This window comes from Pleurodeles waltl, chromosome 7 (assembly GCF_031143425.1).
Source record: "Pleurodeles waltl isolate 20211129_DDA chromosome 7, aPleWal1.hap1.20221129, whole genome shotgun sequence".
NCBI lineage: Eukaryota > Metazoa > Chordata > Amphibia > Caudata > Salamandridae > Pleurodeles > Pleurodeles waltl.
In genome coordinates, this window is record NC_090446.1 from 1117470253 (window position 1) to 1117492819 (window position 22567).

The 22567-nt window shown below is 43.9% G+C and overlaps 1 protein-coding gene across 1 annotated transcript in view; it reads right to left on the reverse strand.

Annotated features, from left to right (window-relative positions):
• FADS6 (fatty acid desaturase 6) overlaps positions 1 to 22567 on the reverse strand; it is a 159873-nt gene that overhangs the window by 93200 nt on the left and 44106 nt on the right. The window contains exons 3-4 of the mRNA XM_069200093.1: positions 19463 to 19643; positions 9349 to 9536 (exon numbers count right to left, since the gene is read on the reverse strand). Of these exons, the coding sequence (XP_069056194.1) occupies positions 9349 to 9536; positions 19463 to 19643 (369 nt within the window). The remainder of the gene's footprint in view (positions 1 to 9348; positions 9537 to 19462; positions 19644 to 22567) is intronic.

Consider the following 22567-nt stretch of genomic DNA (forward strand, 5'->3'; position numbering starts at 1 on the left):
CTTAACCTGCCCACCCATGGGTAGACGCTTAACTATACCCAGCTTGTGCTCTGCCCAGGTGTATCACTGAAGTTCCCGTGATACGAGCAATCATGTACCAAACCACACCCCTCCCCTACAACTCAACAACTCACTACGCAAGAGGAGGAAATAACCCACTATGCAAGAGGAGGAAAAAAATAAACAAATAGTTGCAGACTTGTTCAGTCCACCCTGGTCACCTTGTAGGAGCTCCCAGGCCGATACCAGGTCCCAGCAGTAAATCCTCTGGCGGGCATGTCATTTGATTCTCTTCCTTCTCTTTAACGGGGAGAATATATCCAACAAGTGTAACACATTCACTCCCAGATATCAACACATACCATCAGTTTACTTGAAATAGCCCTCAGATCTGGCTATTATGGAGCAGCAGCCCAAGAGTCTAATACACTAGAGCTGACAGTCTTCTATAACAGGCTGCAGCTATTGATAAGAACCCCAGCTTCAGGTCAGAGTGTTATCAATAATCAACTGTGATGCAGTCTCCCTGATCATTTCTCTCTGATCCTCCACCAGTATGGTTTATGGCCAGTCAATAAGGCCCCCTAATCCTCTGAGGAAGATGCGCCCACTCCGTTCATCTTCCCTTCATCACAGTTCTTTATTCGAGTTTTGTGGAGCCCAGTTCCTTGTAGCCAGGACCTCCTCTAGATTCTGCTGTGTACCTTCCCTCACTGTGATTCCGTTCCCACCTAGACCGTGGTCCCCCTGGCTGTGGGCCCACCTTGTCCCAGAACTCCAGACAAGCCCCCACTTCCTCAGGGCTTTCAGAACGGTGTCTTTTGCTACGGGCTATCACTTTCAGATGAGCAAGAAAAAGCAACATACATTGGAGATTTAGAGCCCTGTGTTTCGTCTTCACCTCCAAGTATGTTTATCGCTACAATTGCACTTTCCTGATGTAGTGTGAGTAGGTGATTATGGTCTGGTTCTCAATCATGCAGCCCCCCCAACCATTCTTAGGATGGAGTCCCAATCATTGTAATTCAAGATACGAGCTATCAGAGCCCCAGGGGAGTACCTGGTTGTGGATGTACTCTCAGGGCCCTGCCAGACTATTCAGCTGTGGCTCAAGCTGCAACTACCCTTGCAGGAAGGCCACAGCATCGGTACCCTACGCATGCTCCAAGAAACCCAGAAATCCCAGATGGTTCCAGCGGGAACGGTTCTCAGCATCCTCTGCTCTCTTGTCTAAAACCCTTTTTGCTGTTGTTAGTGTAGCCATCGGCTCCTTCAAACATTCACTTCACCGTGTAGTTCTGAAACATAGCCATCAACAGCATGACTCTATCCTCAACCTTCTGCAGGTCGGTTCACACCAAGCTGATGTCTATGGTGACCTCTGCTATTCTCCTTTCTAGCACTTCCCAGGAACACTGTATTGCTGCTAGCAGGTCATCTCATAAAGGCTCGTTAGACTGCCCTCCCTGGTACTCTGCTCTCTATGATTCAGCAAGCACAGTAGTTATTTGCAGCACCATTTGCGACAAAGTGTACTGCATGATTGGATTACGTTGCTGAACTTTGAGAGCCTTGTCTTTAACCATAGTCATGCAGCAGAGATTAGCAACAGGCCCAGAATCAGTCAGAACCACCTCTACTATGTCTAAGCCCAGGCTAGGGCTCCAGCTACCACTTTGCAGAATTGCAGGTCAGTCCCAGATATCACACCCCAAGAGGACCTGAAGGTGGGCCATCAAGCTATCCAAACTGTGCACATAATTTGTCCCTAGTGGTCTTCCAGCCCTCCTCAGTCAAAGGCAGTGCAATCCATCAGACAGAGCAGGGATCTTTCCAGTGCCTAATCTGTTGGGGCCATTTCCCACACTGGTTCCTGGCGATCCGCCCCTCCAGGGCTATTAGGCCTCACTCAAGGTAGTCACCAATTCTTCTCTGGGTGGCAGCCACTTTCCACTCCAGCCTCCAGTACCGCTCTCCCGAGACCCACTCACACACCCCAGAGTGGCTCCACAGCCCCCACCAGCAATCACCAGGCTCAACGTGCAAGGCAGTTCCAGATCTCCAGGAGACAGCAACTCACTTCCACCATCTCATCCCTCCAGGCTCTGTGTCAGAGTGTTCACTGTGTTCACTGTGCGCCAGGAATTTCATTGGTCTTGAGTACTGCCTCACTAGGCTGTGCCACCCACTTTACTTCAGCTGGCGAGCTCCCAGAGGCACTCCACAGCCTGCGCAGCAATATGGGCCATTGTCAGGGGAGCACGCTCATCGCGGGCCAAAGCCAGCATCTTGTGCGCCATTACGAATCGAAGTATTTACAGCCTTCCTCAAGATAGCTGCTTGGTACACCCTCGATCTTTTCAAGGTCCAGCAGTGGCCGGTAACTTTAGGAGGGAGGAGGCGGGCAGGACACACAGGAACACATGAACACTCACAGTCATTCATTCACACGTGCGCACATACACATCCAAGAACAACACTGATTATCAAATATTCAAACGTACACGTCTGACCCAAACTTTCATTTATAAAAAAACACACACACACTTACCTTCAGCGCAGCCTCTGAGGTCCCAGGAGGGTTGGGACTGCTGCCTTCCCTCACTGGCTAACTTAAGGTCAGCCAATGAGGGAAGGCAGCAGTCCCATCTCATCACAGAGTGGGATGGGGTCAGTGAGACTGCTGACCCCACCAGACTCTGTGACATTGTGTCGTTGATGCACATTGGGCCCTGGGCGATTCAGGTCTTAAAACTGAAGCGCCCAGGTCCGGAGCAATCAATGATGTTCCCCCTCATCATGAGGGAAAGGGCCTTAAGGCACCTTTGCTGGGCTGAGGAAGTCATGCCCACAGGGTTGTGACTTCTTCAGCCCAGCAAAGTTCAGCTCAGGCAGCCAGGAGCCTGCACAAATAGCGCATGTCTAGCTCCTGGCTGCCTGACCTGAAACTTAAGAGAGTCTGTCAGGCTGACTTTGCTCAGCCTGACAGACACTCTTCCTGAGGGGCAAAAGGTTAGGGTGTGTGGCCCGTTAGCCCCAAAGGACGTGCCACAGCTGATCAGCTCCCAGTCTTTGTCTCTATAGCAGAGAGTGCAGCACCGGGTCCAGAAATCACGTCCCTCCACTTTAGGGTGCAGACAGCCTGAGATCTGGTTTGGACAGGAACAATTGCAAGGCAGGATGAAGCAGGATTTCTACTGGGATGATTCGGTTTCATGTTTACCCCGCCATATTGACAAGCCACACCCCTCCTTCCACCAATACAAGGGTAGAATTCACATCTAATTACATTTTTCATGTGAGATAAGCAGGTTCTAGGAAAATGCAGGTCAAATACCAGATGAGAAAGAGTTCACAAATCAAACCGTTCTATCAATGTCTTCATCGTCGTCTTCTATGGCCCAGACTAATCAAACGTCATTGTTGACTTGCCCACATGAGTAGCAGGCCAGTCTTTTCTGTTACCTGCGGCACTGTGCTTTCTCAGTCCAATTTGGGAAAAGCCTCTTTCCCCAAAATATAAAATCTATTCTCCCAGAGCGAGGGATCTCAAACTGTCCAATGAGAGTAATTTCACTCAGTCCAGTTGTGTCTTTTGCATTTTTAGGTTGAGCGTATACCTTTGAGTATACTTCTTCTGTGGGCTTCTAGCTATTTCATTTGTTAGTTTCAGTGTCATTTAAAAATCCTTGCTTGCTAGTGGTCAGTCGTGTCTCTTTGTCCTTCATCCTTCTGTGTGGGAGCAGTTACCAACTACTCTATAATTAAACTTTGTCCTGTTTATCTGGTCTTTAGGGGACTTTTTTTTAAACTTTGTTTCCAGCTCCAGTCCAGTGAAGCTTCCCTTTTCATTTGCAGAGCATTCATCCTCTGAGCTTAGCTGTAAACAAAGCTATAAATCAGGCTGTTATCTTGGTCACATTTGGTCTTTGTGGGCTCTCTGCACCTTCTCTCAGCTGCCTGGCGCTATCCCTTCGTTGGCTTGAATTTTCTTTACCAAGTATGCCTGTCTGTGTACTGACAGCAAGGACAGAAGATCACTTGTAATTGCTTAAGGCCTAGGCACCCAGCTCTACCAGGACTCTGCAATCCTTAGAGACAGTACCCACTTCTGCTCCAAACTGCGATCCCCCTCGCAGCTCCATCAGTGCACCTCAGTTCACACACTCCAAGCCCTCAGCTGTGCCAGTGCCAGGATTCCCACATATGCTGTCTGCCAGAGCACCTTAGTTTTTGCAGTCAGTATACTCTGCTGCTCCAGTACTGGGACCTTGGGCACAGCTCCATCAGTGCACCTCAGTTCACACACTCCAAGCCCTCAGCCATGTCAGTGCCAGAAACCCCACACACGCTCTCTGCCATAGCACCTCAGTTCTTGCAGTCAGTACACTCTGTTTGCTCCAGTACTGGGACCTCGGGCGCAGCTCAATTAGTGCACCTCAGTTCACACACTCCAAGCCCTTAGCCGGCCCAGTGCCAGTAATCCCACACACGCTGTCTGCTAGAGCACCTAATTTCTTGCAGTCAGTACACTCTACTGCTCCAGGACTGGGACCTTGGGCACAGCTCCATCAGTGCACCTCAATTCACACACTCCAAGCCCTCTTTCATGCCAGAACCCCACACACGCTGTCTGCCAGAGCACCTCAGTTCTTACAGTCAGTACACTCTGCTGTTCCAATACTAGGACCCCAGCAGCAGCTCCATCCATGCACCTCAGTTCTACCACTGCGAGGTCACTTCCTTTCCTATACCGGGACCGCACTCACATACAGTTCTATTGCAGCAGCTCAGTTCTAATATTCAGTCCCACTGCCAAGCCAATATTGGACCAAAAGAGCAATCCATAGCTCAACCAGTGCACCTCACTTCTAACATCCAATGCCACTGTTTATGGGAACCACCACAGCTCTGTCAGAATCCATCAATTCTAACATTGAATGCACATTTCTTCTCAGTACTAAGGCTCACACACAGGCCCTTCAGGACTCTTCGCTTCTGTGGTTCAGAGGCAATGCCACTCCCATTCTGGGCCCCACTCTCAGCTTCACCAGGGCCAGGCGCGGCTGGTCCTTTAGGGCGGAGGGGCCACGCCAACCCCACCTTTTGCATCCTCATGAATAGTGTCTGTCAGGCTGAGCAAAGGTCAGCCTGACAGACACTCTTCATGTTCAGGTCAGGCAGCCAGGAGCAGACATGCGCGATTTGCGCAGACACAGGGCTGCATGAGCTGAACTTTGCTAGCCTGAAGAGGTCACAGCTCCTGGGGGCGTGACCTCCTTGACTCAGCAAAGGTGCCTTGAGGCCCTCCCCCGGGTGACGAGGAAAGCGTCACCCATTGACTTCGACCTGGGTGGTTCAGGTTTAAGCCCTGAAGCGCCCAGGGCGAGTGTCAATCAGTGACACCTCGTCACAGAGTGGGGTGGGGTCAGCAGTCTCACTGATCCCATCCCTCTCTGTGACGAGGCTGGGACTGCTGCCTTCCCTCATTGGCTGACCTAAGGACAACCAGTGAGGGAAGGCAGCAGTCCCAACCCTCCTGGGACCTCTGAGGCTGAAGGTAAGTGTGTGTGTGTGTGATCTTTTAAATGAATGTTTGGTGCGTGCGTGTATGATTGAATTTCGATGAGTGTTGTTAATGGATGTGCGTGCGTGTCTGTGAGAAAGTGTGGGTGTGCTTCCCGCCGCCCTCCCTCCCGTCAAAAACTGCCGGCCGCCACTGACCAGGGCGCCTCCAAGCTAACACTTGACAACACTGGCAAGCCAATACTAGGTGCCATATATAGCTCCATTAACATACCTCACTTTTGACCTTGTGTGCCCATCACTATTCCAGTACTGCAGCCCACATACACCTCTGTCAGTGCACCTCAACCCTAACCTGAAGCACCCCATTATTCCAATTACCAGGAAATATACCAGGAATTACACGTGCTCTGTATCTCGTTCTTCCCCTGCTGTCTTTCTGTTATTCCAACACTGGGCTGGGACACTGCTCTATCTACACGCCGAGTCTAGATCTGAAGTTCCCCGATATTACTGTATTGGGTTTCACATACAACTCTGCTAATGCACCTCTTGCTGTTCTGCAGTGTACCCTGCTGTTTCACACTCTGACTTTTGTTCGAGGATGTCGGGGAGCCAATTAAATCTATTCTTAGCTGCCATCTTTATTTGGAAGGGTCTGTTTCACCTATCTCACTCTGTTCTTTCCCTTACTCTGTTTACGCTCAATGTTTTCTTTCTCCCCCACTTTTCTCTTTCCAGCTCTTAAAATCCACACATCAACAGTTTTGACCTTTCTTTCAACTGTTTATTTCTACTCCTCTCCCTATTTTTATTTCCCTCTTCTTCTTGCTACCTCCTCTTTCAAACTGTCAAAAATGTGTTTATTTCTTTCCTTGTTTTGTTCCTCTCTTTTTTCTTCATCAGGCGTTCATTTTTTCACTATTTTTTCTCTTCCCTTCATTCTTTCTTTGTTTTTTTATTTGCTCTTTCCTTTGACTCGATATGACCTTTCACTTTTTTTAGATCTTTTTTCCTTCCTTTCCCTGATGTTTTTCTAATCTTTATCTGTCAATTCATGTTTTACTCTAAATCCCTCCTTTTCCCGTCTGTATGTTGAAGCCACAAGTTACTTGTCGGGACCCGAAGTGTCAAAGTGTTTTTTCTGGCTGTGGGAAATGTGTCAGTACAAACTTGCCCTAGTTATTTTTCTGCTTGTTTCTCTCACCATCTCTCTTTTTTTCTCAAATGCTAATTTTCTCTTTCTTTTATCACTTTTTTCATTATTTTTTCCTTTTTAGCTCTCGTTTGCTAGCTTCCTTCCCTTTTTCTTTTACCTCACACGTTTGCTCTATTTCTTCTCTTAGTGGTGTTTTCATTTTCTCGTTCTTTCTTTCCCTTTTTTCTTTTGGTTCTTTGCACCCCTTCTCTTTTGTCCTTTTGTCTGTTGAATTTCATTTGCCTCTCTTTTTCCGCCCCATCCACTTTCTCTCCTGAGGCATAGTTATCAATAGAGGAACAGTTGCAGTGGCACCGGGGCCCAGAGACCTAAGGACCTCACTCAACTCTAATAACTGCTGTATTTTCCTACCGAAATTGCAGTCAAACATTTTCCTTTCTTACTCTAGAGCCCCTGACACTGTCACTATGCCACTTGTACTCTCCATCTTTACTTCTGACTCCCTCTTTCCTTTCACCCTCCAATCCGTCCAAAATTATATTTTTGTCACGGTGTCTTCAGCGTTACCTTCTAATGCCAGATGTTTATTTCTGATAAAGCTTTATATGGTCATTGTATCTGTTTTAATAGAGAGGAAGAAGATACATGAAGTGTTTTGGTTAAATGCTAGGCCACTGGAATTATATGGCAGGAAAAGACAAAATTATGATGTAGGGTTGACCAATTTATGTGTCAAGAAAAGTCTAGTTAAGAATTTACAATGCCAGTAACTCTAACTCAAGAAAATGTGAGACCAATTGCATTGCAAATGCTTGTTCTGTTTGTAGTTTTGGTATTCACACTACATACCTAGGTCTACATGAAGCAGAATCCTCCCACAAACACAGGACTCAATAAACTGCCTACACCTAAGATCGTATAGTTTTACATCTCTGGCAGGACAGACTTTAGGTGACGGCTAAAGTTGGTTTTTGCTAGAACTATGAGGGAGCTCTTCCCCCAAAGCTTTAGAAACAGACAATTCTAGGTGAATCAGTTAGCCATAATGACATATTCAGCATATACTAAATACAGCATAACTCCTCCTTCTTATTTCTTATCTAGATATGTATCTTTCCAAGTGTCTTGCCCTCTACAAAGCGATTCACTTTGCCTGTGGAGGCCTTACATGATATTCTACTCATTATTTCCCCCAGAACTCCAAAGGAGCTCGAAAGGATACTTCAAAATGAAGTTCAAGCCAAGAAAACGTGTATCAACATGACTTGGTGTAGATCAGTTGTCGTTTGAGTTTAAGGAAAACTGAAAATGCTCCTGTGTCCATCAGACTTTCACAGTGCTAACACATTACTAATATATAGAGGTTGTTTTCTAATTACTTTTTACACCTATATAAACATTTTGTGTGTGGTCTGTGCTTGATAAATCAAATCCAGGACCTGCATTGCTGCCGATCAGCTAGCATGCACAACTCTTCTGCCCCAAACCACATGAACCCAAAGGGTAAAAGCATTTTTGAAGGTTTAACATATGTCTCACTCCACACACTCTTGAAAGGTGTGGACACCATGAGTGCAATTACGTTAATTCAAAGCATGTATGCATCAAAAATGGGCCTTCATTCACATATTTTTACATTTATGCAACATTTGTGAACAAACGAAATGAAGCAGCATTCTCTTTCCGCATCCACACAACCATGAAGGGAGGCACTTCCTTATTCTCCCACGTTAAATCAATGGGTGGATGCTCAATGGAAGACCAGTGTTTTGACTTTCTTCCACGCAACTCAGAGGTTGTGCATACGACAGAGAGCAGTATCCATATGTCCCACAGTCACACATTGGACATGCTTGCAGTGAGAAGAACATCATCTACATCCTACCACATTACCTCACTGGCTGAATGCAGGATGGGGGAGTCTTTGGGTGAATTATTCCACGTTTGGTGGGTCTGTATTTCAATTGGATGGAAGGACCTGCCACTGTACATAAGATCCTCCTCTTCAATTTTTAATTACCTCAAAAAGTTGAAGACCTGGCTTTCTGAGTAGTCCTACTAGGCCACATGTTTGGCTAGAATCACCCCTGCTCAACATCAAGATGTTATCCTGGGTGATGGCGCACTCTACAAATCTGCAAAACCTAACTCCAGATTCCCGTTGTTCTGAACTTTGAGCGACAAAATCTGACCTGATTGGTGTCTTGAGGATGCTTCCAAATACCTTAGTGGTGCCTATCAACAATTACAACCACAACTATGGTATTCAGGAAATGGTTGCATAATAACTGTCACTTGGCGTGGTTTCCACCATCACATGTTGCACTAGCCCTCTTTCTGTGGACTGGGGTTCATATGGTTCAGTTTACTCACATACTAGCTCAATCAATCGGAAAATATACTGATATATGTTTCATGGTTTTTGCAATTCTGCAGAGGGCAATATTCCTTCGCTTCACTGATGCTTATTTGCTACTTTTATATTACTGTGGCAAAATATCAAATAAAGCCTAGTACGTGCCACATGCTCAGGCAAACAACATGTGATTTACTTCCTGCTCGGTTTTTACCACAAAACATTATGGGAGAAGCAGTTCTGTTTACTCACATTTCAGTTATTTTTTGCTGTGAAGTATATGCTCAGTCATGCACAATATCTGTACCTGGAAAATATTGACGTGGATGAAGGGCACAGCAAGGACCGCTCTGGTGAGGAACATGCAGAGAAGAGCAGATCCCACCGTTTGGAAGCCAGAAACGACCAGGAGGAGCGAGCAATGGCCAAACAGACCCAGGCTAATGAGGCCGACTGTCCTCAGTGCCCTGTGCAACGTCATCTCCTTTAGGAAACCTGCAATAAGAGCAAACAGTATTGTGAGATCAGGAATATGGGACAAAATGCACATGTTGTACATGTGGAGGAGGGCCCATGTCCAGGACCAGACTCTTTCCTATGTAACTTTATTGGTCACAGTTGGGCCTGGGAAGGAAGCCCATACTTCTCTTCACCACATTAAATAATTTTAATTGTAATTTTTTTTTTTTTTCTGCATATTGATGAGAGTGTCTTGACGTTCAAGAAGATCCTCTCCGCTTTCCTTTTTAAAACTATTTTATAGGAATTAAAATAACTCAAAAGTACCACTCCCTGCCTTCTTCCAGGGAACAATTTCACATTACCTCATATTTCATTTGAAATCCAAAGTCATCTCTTGCTGAGTATACAATTCAAGCTAAAATAATAATGTACATGCCTGTCAAGTCAGCCCTATCACTACAGCACTAGGCACTAAATGAAGTTAGAGATTATCAGGACTGTCACAAGAGGGGAGCTTCAGGAGCTCTTTTCTCTAGGCCGCTTCTTTTCAGGGTCCCGCACTGACATTGCTAAATATATTTATATATAGCAAAAACACGACTGTGATATATTTGTTATGAAGAGTAAAGTCAGCCATATAAGAAGAAAACCTTGAAATGTTTCCCAAGACACTGTGGGGCATATTCATGAGAAAGTGGCACATCGGTCCCGATGCTCCACTTCTCTTGTGTCGCCCTTGCCCCACCTAACAACACTATCAGTGCACCATATTTACAATATGGTGCATCATTGTGGTCATTACCACAACAGCATCAGAATTTTTGACGCTGTTGTAGCGCTTTGCTGCACTAGCATCAACACTTTTAACGTTAGTGCAGCAAAGCACAGGGAGGCCCATTGATTTTGATGGGTGCATCATTTTAACACCTTCCTTGAGCAGGCATTAAAAATGATGGGAAAAAATGCCGCAGTGAAATCTAGTAAATTTCACTGTGCCATTTTTTCAGGCCTCCCTGCGTCAGAACGTTCCCCCTTGCAAACATTATGCCTGGCGCAGGCATATTGTGGCTCAAGGTGTTGCAAAGTGGCGCAATGCATGCATTGCACCACTTTATAAATCTGGTGTTGGGGAAAGGCCGCCTTAGCGTCAAAATAATGATGCAATGACAGCATTAAGGTGACGCAAGGGGCATGTAACTATGCCCCTGAGTTTCCTTTGACTGATAAGATTATGCACAGGAGAGGGGACGTTACTATCCAAGGCCCCATATAGCTTAGGAGAAGTATGTTTTGAAAATTGAAAGAAGAACTTAAGAAGTTTCCCCAGGAAATTGAAACACGTATATACTTAAACTGGGAAACTATATTTCTTTCCTCAGCTACACTCAGTTTGCTATAGAATTATACATTACCACCAATATCTTTTCCACAGGTGCAAAAATTACTTCGGCCTGAGGTCAAAGCTACTTTTACTGCTACTCCATCTTTTACATGGCCTGTCCCTAAATATTCCACACCCTCTCCCATGGATGTACTGGCCCAACCATTCATTCATGTTACGCTTTTCGTGACATAGCAATACTACATTACTGCTTTTCAATCTCCCTCACAGTCAGGGGGGATTAGAAATAACCAAGTTCCACCTGCACCCTGACTCACTTACACCTCTACTGTGACACCTTTAAATACCATGTACCATGAACCTATTCCTAAAGCTGCTCTTATTTACTATATATATATATATATATATATACATATATATATATATATATATATATATAAATCACTTACTACTATCAGAAGTAAAACTTCTCTTGAATTATTATGGGAAGCTGATCTATCTCTCTTGTTTTCTGTACAATTCTGGGACAAAATGTGGCTTAAAATATTTAATACCTCTAAGGCTGCTCGCATTACACAGTCCCAGTTTTTTATTATAATAGAGCTGTTATTTCTCCATGAAGTATTTCTAGATTTGCTTCTCCATTATGCTGGTCCTCCTCTAAATATATTGTTTTACTAACACATATGTTATACAATTGTTCTCATGTTACTAATTTCTGGACCTCAATTTGGCCTAAATGTTTAAAGGTTTTTCAATGTAATGTAAATCTTACCCCACCAAATATTTTCTTAGGTTGTTTATCACCTAGTTCTGAATACTTAGATCCCAAACATCTATTACTTGATTTCTTTATTGCACTTGCTTTAAAAGTGATACTTTTTGGAAAGATGTTTCTAAAATATCTGTATTTACATGGAAGAATTTTATATGTGGTGAACATATAATACATACTGTTTCTTCATTAACTTTACATCAGAAGATTAAGGGCCTGATTTAGATCCTGGCAGTGGGGAATACTCCTTTGCATACGTAACGGATATCACATCCACTGTATTATGATCCAATTGTATCCTGTGGAGAGCATAATATGATGGACAGGATAACTGTCACTTTGTTATGGAGTATTCCATCTGCCAAGGTCTAAATCAGGCCCAAAGTCTGATTTATAATGTTAATCCTTTACTACTTTTCTCTCCTTGCACTCATCAATATCTTAGTTTATTTTTTCCTTTCCTTCTTCTCTATTTTCTCTTCTCCTTTCTCTTTTTATCCTTTCTCATTTCTTCTTCCTATTTTCTCTTTCTCTCTTTTTTTAGATAATATGACAACAAATTATTTTATTGCATATGTTTTTTGTCTTTATATACTTGCAATACATTTATTGATAACTTTTATTACAGATGTTACTTATTTTTTATTGATGTTTACATTCTCAATAAACATAATATAACAAAAACAAAAAAATAATCAAGTGAAGCAGGTTTAGATGTGATAACCACATGAGAGAGGATTAGAAATTATTTTTATGTAGGGGTTGGCTTATAATAAAGACCATTATCAAAGATCATTCAGAGCCGCAACCGCCACCCACTGACGAAAAATAAGGATGCAAGGAAGGACGCACTCCGGGAGCACATCAACTCCTCCGCACACATCTCGAAGGAACTCTTCTCAGTCATCAACAAAGTCACAGATCCCCCCTCCGGAGCCACCAGCATCCCCCGTCACAGGACCTCTGCAACAAACTCACCTCCTTTTACCACCACAAGATCCAGGGCATCTATGACAGCTTACTCTCGGAAAATCCTGGCACTGGGACCTGCAACCGACCCACCCCCCCCAGAACCTGCCCAGACCATCCATGACTGGTCCACGCTCAGCACAGAGGAAACAGTAAACATCATGAACAGCACCTACTCCGGAACCCCCTTGGAACCCTGCCTGCAACACATATACATCAGAGCCAGCGCATCCCCTGAGCTTCGTAACACAATCAACTGCTCCATCAGCACGGGCACCTTCCCTGAGGACTGGAAACCAGCCGAAATATACCCTCTTCTGAAGAAACCTTTGGCCAACCCATCAGAACTAAAGAATTTCCAGCCTACCTTGCTGCTACCCTACCCTGCCAAAGTTTTAGAGAAAGCAATCAATGCACAACTATGGAATTTCATTGAGGCCAACAACTCCCTGGACAGCTCCCAGTCCCGCTTCCGCAGCAATCACAGTAGGGAGACAGCACTCCTGGCAGCCACCAACGACATCCGATTACTCCTAGACCACGGCCGCACTGCAGCACACATACTCCTCAACCTCTCAGCAGCTTTTGACACGGTCTCCCACAGCACTCTGCGCACCAGACTCCACAACATAGGAATCCGTGGAAGAGCCCTGGAATTGATATACTCCTTCCTGTCTGGGAGGACGCAGAGGGTGAGACTCCAGCCCTACACTTCCAGACCCACAGGAGTCAACTGCGGAGTCCCCCAAGGATCCTCACTGAGTCCCACACTGTTCAAAGTATACATGGCCCCTCTTGCTGCCGTAGTCAGAAGCCACGGTATGAACATTGTGTCATATGCCGATGACACACAGATCATCATTTTTCCCTCACTGAAGACCCGAACACGGCCAAAAGGGACTTTCATGCAGGAATGGAAGCCGTCGCCACCTGGATGAGAGAAAGCTGCTTCAATCTCAACTCCGACAAGACGTAGCTCATCATCTTCAGAAACCCTACCTCAGTTTGGGATGACTTCTGGTGGCCCACATCCCTCAGCGCCCTCCCCTGCATCGACGGAGCAAGGCCGCAACTTAGGAATCATCCTCGACTCCTCCCTATCCATGACCTGCCAGGTAAACTCTGTTGCCTCCTCCTGCTGGCACACACTCTGCAAACGTCAGAAGATCTTCAGATGGATCTCAGCAGACTGTCGCAGGACAGTCACCCACGCCTTAGTCACGAACTAGCTCCACTACGGCCCTCTATGCCTGCACCTCAACAAGGAACATCAAACAACTTCAACTCATCCAGAATGCGGCCGTCAGACTCATTCTAGACCTCCCTCGTCGAGAACACATCTCCCAACACCTGAGGACCCTCCACTGGTTACCGGTCAAGAAGCGAATCACCTTCAAGCTTCTCACCCACACGTACAAGGCCATACACAACGCAGGATCAGCCTACCCGAACCACTGCGTCTCTTTCCACAACCCCACCAGATCCCTCCGCTCTGCCCAGATGGCCCTGGTGCCCTGGTGCCCTCGCATCCAGAAAATCACTGCTGGAGAACAATCTTTCACCTACACTGCAGCAAAGAGCTGGAACACCCTCCCCCTGCACCTCAGACAAAGCTCACCATCTTCAGGAAGAACCTCAAGATGTGCCTCTTCGGATGAGGCCCCTCTCCCCCAACGCTCTCAGACCCTCACGGGTGAGTAGCCACGCTTTACAAATATTGATTGATTGATTGAAAATGATAAACTATTTCATGATAAATTAGGATTAGAAACAGTGTCGGTATTAGTAATGTCTTAAATAAAAGAATGTATCTGTCAGTATTCAATAGTTTGAATAGCAAAAGAGATTTGAAATAATGACCCTCTGCTGAGAATAGAAATAGTGGTGGTCAGACAACAATGCCAATTTCACAGTTTTACTGGTGTGTATGGAAAAACAAGGTAGTGGCCCGGTTGCTTACTGGTAATCTTTAATACTCCAAGACCTAGTCTTCCTTTTTGCAGTCCTTACCAGATGTGATTCACACTGTGTGACTGTGTGATTCACACTGTGTGACAGACATAGCTAGCTACTCAACTATAAAACACTTCTTCTAGGAAAGAACCGTTACCTCTGTTTTAGTTACAAAGTGAATCCTTATCATCCGGGAAGCATAAAGTTGGAGGTACCCCAAAGGAATCCTGTTATACCCAAGAAATTCTAAATGAAACATAAACCTTGTGGATGCCTCACCTATCATTCCAGATAGATAGGATGGGAATTTAGGACTGTGACAAACAAAAGTGGGACTCAGAGAGATGAAGATTGCCTCAAGGTTATGGGGATTTTACTTCCTAATTTGTATTCTTTGTCACATCCTTTACCAAATGAAGATGTACCCAACCTCTTCATTGTGAGCAGTCAAAGACTTCTCAAGGAGGTATGGTGGTGTAGGGGCTCAGAACTAAAACAGTCAAACATCAGTCATAAGAAGCACTGCACAACCTATTGCTTTTCCTTGGAAAAACACACACTTAAATGTAGCACTACACATGGGAAGTGTTAATCACCTAAATGATTCTAAGACAAGTGCTACTGGGTACTAAACACACAAAAATATCCAGGCATAAATCTGGAACAGGTGCAAGCTCACTGTAAGATGGTGCAAGCCACTACTCTGGTTCTATGACCCATAAAGCAGTCTGTATATGTTGTGTTACTAATGGCCTTAAAGCCAATTCAGCCCCATTAGGTTAAATAACCTGTTAGAGGTTTAGCAGAGAGAGACACAATTGATGTTGAAGTTGATGTGGCTTAAGGTACCTGGTGGATCGGCACTTAGGACATACAAACATGCTGTGGCTGGAATCAGACCAGAGACCAGTGGACCTACTCACAGCACACAAAATGTATGGACTGGTGGCCCTGACCTTTCTCACTGGCTGCTGGTGCTTGAGTATGATGGCTCAGGTCCAGCTGCTCCCAATGTCCATCACCAACATGAATCCTCCCACCACAATGATGTCAGAGTCAGGACCAGTTCTCCTGCTTGTGGCAGATGACAGGCATGTTGCAGTTGTTTGCTAACACATGTTGTGTGTGTAGAATGACTCGCCTCAATTGGTTTGTTCTGTAATCTTGTAAGGAGGCCAGGAGACCCTCTTCAGACTTGGGTTGGTACTGGCAGCACTCCATAGTTCAGTCTGATTCTACCGGGCTGCCTCACACTTCAAACACAGGGGCTGGAATTCTCCTCCTTGTGCAGTCTCTTCAGACAGGGTCAGGTACTTCTTCCCCTCTCTTAGCAGGCCAGGCCATACGAAAGCCCTCAGCTCTCTAACAATATGTACAGATATTAGGTGATAGCACAAAGTCAACAACAAACAGGAAAGAAGGAGGGCCTGATTCTGGGAGTTATTTTATAGTTTTATTGTGTAAAAGGCATTTGTGTATGATGTTTTCAGAAATAATCATTATGACAACCCATTTGGGTGAATCCAATTTGACATATACTTTGCATTGGGTCAGAACACTGGCACTGGGGTCTAGTTAGCAGGCATTAGTGCACTCTCAGAGTCGAAAAACCAGCAGCATCAGTCCAAAAATGTGGGAAGATGTAAAAAGAGGCATTCACTTACATCTGTATAACACACTTTTCAGGAATGATTCAAGAGAAATAAGTTCTCTAAGTGCTGCCACCTTTTCTTTCTAATTCTGAGTCCAGTGTGTTAGCACTGTATACCTCAAGGGGTCAATTCTGGGGAGCAGCTAGTGTTTGTTGGCATGATGCCAAGGATGTAATCTGACCTATGTCAAAGAGCTCATGTACTGTTTCCATAGGAGTAGCTAACCCGGCAGGAACTCAGGATTGTTCAATTTTGGGGACAGCACTGAAAGAGACATCTTGTTATTGCATACCAATATCTCATGATAATATTTGGAGTGAACAGTAGGCTTCCTGTTCTTTGTGATCTAGGGGGTAATTACAGTAGAGTGTACATAGATGGGTTTGAATAGTTGTTGTCTACTTGAACCCACAGTTTCTGATTGTTTGGCTGAATATTGTCTGGGAGAGGTCGAAGTTATGAAGTATGGAAACAGGTCTCTAAGTGAGGGAACAATAGCCCATGTTTGTATTTAGATGTGAACAGAATATTGTTCAATTCCCCAAGAGCTCTATTCCACAATGTGAAGGCAATCGGTATGAGTTGGGGTGATATTGTGAGCAGGAGAATCTGGTACACGTATGATAGATGGGAGAAGAAAAACATTTTTATGGGTGCTGTACGCCTAAGTCATAAAACCTTTTTTAAAAAGAGTTACCAAAAGTGGAGGTATATTTTCATAATATAGTTGTTTGGAGAAGCTGTAATAGGAACCTCTAGGTCTTGTGAAAGACACAGAGAAGGCAATGGATATGTGCTGTGGCTATTGTTGCAGAGGGGACTGGTGGAGTACCCAAACTAATGGATTTAGCTTAATTAATATTAAATCCTGAAGCCTTACCAAAATCATTAAATTCCGATATTATGTATTGGAGTGATAGCTCAGATTATGGTATGAAGTATAAAATGTAATCAGCAAATAGTGCCATTTGTAGGTTTTGGGCCTACATTAATTCCATGGATACATGGATTATTCTTTATGTTTTGAACCAGAGGTCCCAATACAAGGCTGAATAGAGCATGTGACAGAGGACAGCCCTGTTTTGTACCTCTGGATAAAGTGATAACAGAAGTACTAACATTATTGATTTTAAACCTAGTACATGGGTTACAACATTTCACCAAAACGTATGGGGTAATGTTGTGCCCCAAACCTATTTTATTCACAGTTTTTATCGGAAATTTCAAATTTACCCAATCAAATGACTTCTCTGTGTCTAGGGAGAGGAGAACTTGGGTCTTTTACTTAATTGCCAATTCGGCCAGATTAAATATTATTCACAGATTATCCACTGCCAGTCTATTCTTAATAAACCCACAATTGAGCTGGGTGAATCAGGGTGGGCCTAAATCTTCTAAACAATGCTAAAGAATTGTTTGCATAATTCTTTGCATCAATATTAAGTAATGGTATGGCTCAATATGCCCCACAGTTCTTTACCTCTTTAGTAGGATACATGGGATTCAACAGCAGGCTGCCTTGTCTTTATAGACTGACCAGAATATTGTTCAATTCCCCAAGAGCTCTATTCCACAATGTGAAGGCAATCGGTATGAGTTGGGGTGATATTGTGAGCAGGAGAATCTGGTACACGTATGATAGATGGGAGAAGAAAAACATTTTTATGGGTGCTGTACGCCTAAGTCATAAAACCTTTTTTAAAAAGAGTTACCAAAAGTGGAGGTATATTTTCATAATATAGTTGTTTGGAGAAGCTGTAATAGGAACCTCTAGGTCTTGTGAAAGACACAGAGAAGGCAATGGATATGTGCTGTGGCTATTGTTGCAGAGGGGACTGGTGGAGTACCCAAACTAATGGATTTAGCTTAATTAATATTAAATCCTGAAGCCTTACCAAAATCATTAAATTCCGATATTATGTATTGGAGTGATAGCTCAGATTATGGTATGAAGTATAAAATGTAATCAGCAAATAGTGCCATTTGTAGGTTTTGGGCCTACATTAATTCCATGGATACATGGATTATTCTTTATGTTTTGAACCAGAGGTCCCAATACAAGGCTGAATAGAGCATGTGACAGAGGACAGCCCTGTTTTGTACCTCTGGATAAAGTGATAACAGAAGTACTAACATTATTGATTTTAAACCTAGTACATGGGTTACAACATTTCACCAAAACGTATGGGGTAATGTTGTGCCCCAAACCTATTTTATTCACAGTTTTTATCGGAAATTTCAAATTTACCCAATCAAATGACTTCTCTGTGTCTAGGGAGAGGAGAACTTGGGTCTTTTACTTAATTGCCAATTCGGCCAGATTAAATATTATTCACAGATTATCCACTGCCAGTCTATTCTTAATAAACCCACAATTGAGCTGGGTGAATCAGGGTGGGCCTAAATCTTCTAAACAATGCTAAAGAATTGTTTGCATAATTCTTTGCATCAATATTAAGTAATGGTATGGCTCAATATGCCCCACAGTTCTTTACCTCTTTAGTAGGATACATGGGATTCAACAGCAGGCTGCCTTGTCTTTATAGACTGACCATTTCCTACATGCTCTTTACACAAAGACCATGTATGCCCTTTATCTGTACTCTTGTTCCCCCTGAGCCTCCTTATACCGTGGCTTCTCACCCATGAGCCATATCATTACTTTTATTTCTAGTTATATTCTTGTCATAAAAAAGTAATTTTTGAGTACTGCATTTCTCTGTTTTAGAATTGTAAATGCATCCATTACGTCCACTCTCTTCCTCTAGTCTAGACATATTTAAATTGGTTTCCTCTCTCCATACAAAATATGAGTTAAGAAATGGAGACTCATAATTGTCAATGACGGAAATATTTTAGTCTTTAATCTCGCTTACCGCTCTCATGATGTGTCATCCACGACTTGACACAATACTCCTTCTGTAAGCTCCACAATGGGAAACAATGCTACAGGTGAGGCCTCCAGGACTGAAGACAGTTATCCAGATGAGGCCTACAGACCAGGACTAAGTACTACAGTGAATCCTCCACAATATCCTGGGTAAGACTTTAGTTGTGAGTTGTGCAATGACAACAACCCTCCACAATAATTCACTCCACACAGTACAACATTTCACTAGCTGTTGGGACTGGCTAAATGACAGGGACAACTAGGGTGACCAGTGCTGAGGGTGATATCCTGTCGTCCTTGGTGATGATACTCAATGAGTGCAGCTCGTGTATTGTAGCAGGTACAACGACAGAGGACATTCAAAGGAAAGGAACCTACCTAGTGCAGCCAGAGGTGTTATGATTGGCAGTGCCAGTGGGGCAAGGAACATGTAGACCAATTTGTTGAGGGTTGGGATCTTCCAGATGCTAGAGTCTCCCATCCCGATGACATTAGTGTGAGCATGATGCAGTTTCACATGGTTGTAAGCTCCCACCTGCATAGGAAAGGCACTGCAGACCTGGAGTTAAAGGAGAGAACATTAAGTACACTAGCAGAACTGCAACAGAGACCTTCAACACAACACCAGACAATTCAAAACCCTTCTTCCATCTCCACAATAAAATACTTGTGAGGCCTTTTCCCTTGGTCGTCGGGCAGTCAGTTGCCATTGGCCAATTGGCCACTGCCCATGATGGTTATTGTTGTTTACTACTTGTGTTCTAAGCTACTGGGTTCCAAAGCCCTTTATGCTCCAAATGGATTGATGGAGGGGCAGTCTAGGTTTAGTCCAGAAGGTGATACAGGCTTAAAACTCAGTTGTTCTATGACAAAAGGGCTTGTATGCAATGACTTAATTTCCAGCAGAGCAACATCTGATTTTTTGACCTGTTGATTCATTCTGTGTCACCTCGGTTCCTGTACGATTGCTATTGAAGGAGCGAATTAGATGCTTCTCCGTTGGCAGTTAATTGGCACAGCCGAATGTGTCCCTGCGTTGTTCTTAGAGAGAAACTGAGTCTTATCCAGTGTTATTCCTCGAGGGAACTGTGTATTTGTCACCTGTTAATGGAAAGGAAGAGCTTTGCGCCTCTATCACAGAGATAGTGGTGCATTTGTATTTTTATTACATTTATATAGCGCTTACTGCAGCCGACGAGACGTTTAAGCACTTTGCGGTGAATAGCAGGCTACTACGGAACCCAGGAGACGTGTTTGATCGAGTGGTTTTTGGTTATTGATGGTAATTGGGATTGGTTTTGTGCAGCAAAGGCTGTACTTAATTGGTGCTTGTTGTTTCCGGTGCGGAACACCAGCACTTATTTTTTGAGGGTTGTCACTTATTTTTCTGCCTCAAGCATTTTCTGAGAGCAAAAGACACACGAAGAGAAAGACGGAGGAAAACAAAAACGAAAAAGCGGCACAATGGGAGAAAGCAGAAAGCTGCAGGAGTGAGCTGAGGGGGCAACAGGGTGGCTGTAAATGGATTGAAGAGGCCCGAGATGGCTTCAGGATTACGCTGCCCCAGTATTTTGTGCTCGCACATTCAACTGCAGCAGCCGCGTGTTTAAGAGGAGGGCTTTGGGCACCGGCACGTTTTTACTTACAAATTAAGCACTGTCCAAAGGGAATCATTCTGTGCGTTTACGCCAGTTCCGGTGTTAGGATTTGTTCAACGAGAGGGTTGTACATAGGGATGTGTGTGTGAATCAGAGGTGTGTGTGTGTGTACCTTCTCTCTGTGGATCCTCTATCTGAAAGAACTGCAGATAGATTGGTTGCTCATCATCTCTTGCCAAAATTCACCTCCAATCCTCATGTTTTTTTACCTGGCAAGTTACAAGGAAGAACAGAAAAGAAATGTACCACCAGGATTTGAGTGCTGCACCAGTCACATCCCATGATGTTGCAGCTTATTTCTTTGACGAGGAGTGGGTGCTTTTATACAACTGGCAGAATGAGCTTTATGTAAATGTGATGTAAGAAATAAACCAAGCCTCCACATCCTTGGGTCCTGTAACTCGCCGCCCCAGTCTATTCTTTGAGAGCCAAAGATAAGAAATGTCTGTACTGTGGATGATTATGATTCTGAAAGAAGAGGCGATGCTCACCATTCTCTAAAACAAGAGAATACTGTGGCAGACACACACCATTATTAAAGAAGATGAAGAGGCCTATTCTATCGATTACCCGCACAGCATGCAAACACAAAATATCAGTTGTCTTACAGCATATCCGGTTAATACTTCCGTGTTGTCAGAAAAGTTTAAGAAAGAAAAAGAAGCACATTTTCGGGAGGTTCAGGACATTGTGAGGGAAAACACCTGTGAAAGATTTGTGAAATCTGATATTTTATTTGGAGTAAAAATTGATGAAAGTCAGCCTCGGAGGAGGGGGGGGGGGATCATCAGGATGCAAATAAAATGGATAACAGTAAGAGTCTCACTGCAGTTCAAGAAGTGAACATACCAATAACAATAGCCAGCTTTAAGGAAGAGGGGGAAATATATGCTACATGCTGTCTAGAGCCTACCAAACAGTAAAACATTATTTTTCCTGCAGCACACCAATCAGAGGCAGCAAGTTTGGATATATTTCAGTGCAAGAATAACTTAACTCGCGAGTACAGCCTTAAGCAAGCAAGTGAATGACTCTTCTCCTGCTCTGAGTGTGAGAAGAGTTTTACACAAAATACTTTCCTTCTACAGCACCAAAGAATACATACTGAAATGAGAACTTTTTCCTGCTCTGGGTGTGGCAGAAGCTTTCCTTTAAAAAATAGAACTTCACTATCACCAGAGACTCCACAAAGGAGTGAGACCTTATTCATGCACTCTGTGTGAGAAGAGTTTTTTTCAAAAAGCATATCTGGTACAGCACCTGAGATTCCACACAGAAGTGAGACCTTTTTGGTGCACTGAATGTCAGAAAAGTTTTAAATTGAATGATCTTCAATTTAAAGATTCACACAAGCGTTAGGCCCTTTTCGTGCACCGATTGTGATAAGCATTTTACTCGAAAGACAACCCTTCTACAGCACCAACAAAAGCACACTAGAGTGAGACCTCTTTCCTGCACAGAGTGTGAAAAGAGCTTTACTGTGTAGACTGATCTTCACCATCGTCAGATAGTCCATATCGGAGAAAAACCCTTTCAATGCACCGAATATCAGAAGTGCTTTATATTCAAGAATGATCTTCAACGTCACCAGATTATTCACTCAGACATTAGGTATTTTCCTTGCACGGTGAGAAGAGTTTTATTCTAAAGACAAATCTACAGCATCAAAAATACACACTGGAGTGAGGCCTTTTCCCTGCACTAAATGCAAAAAGAGCTTTCCTCGAAACACAAATCTTCTGAGGCACCATAGATCACATAGGAAAGTGAACTCACATTGCAACTCCAAGCAAGAGAAGAGTTCTACCTGAGAATAAAACCTTGA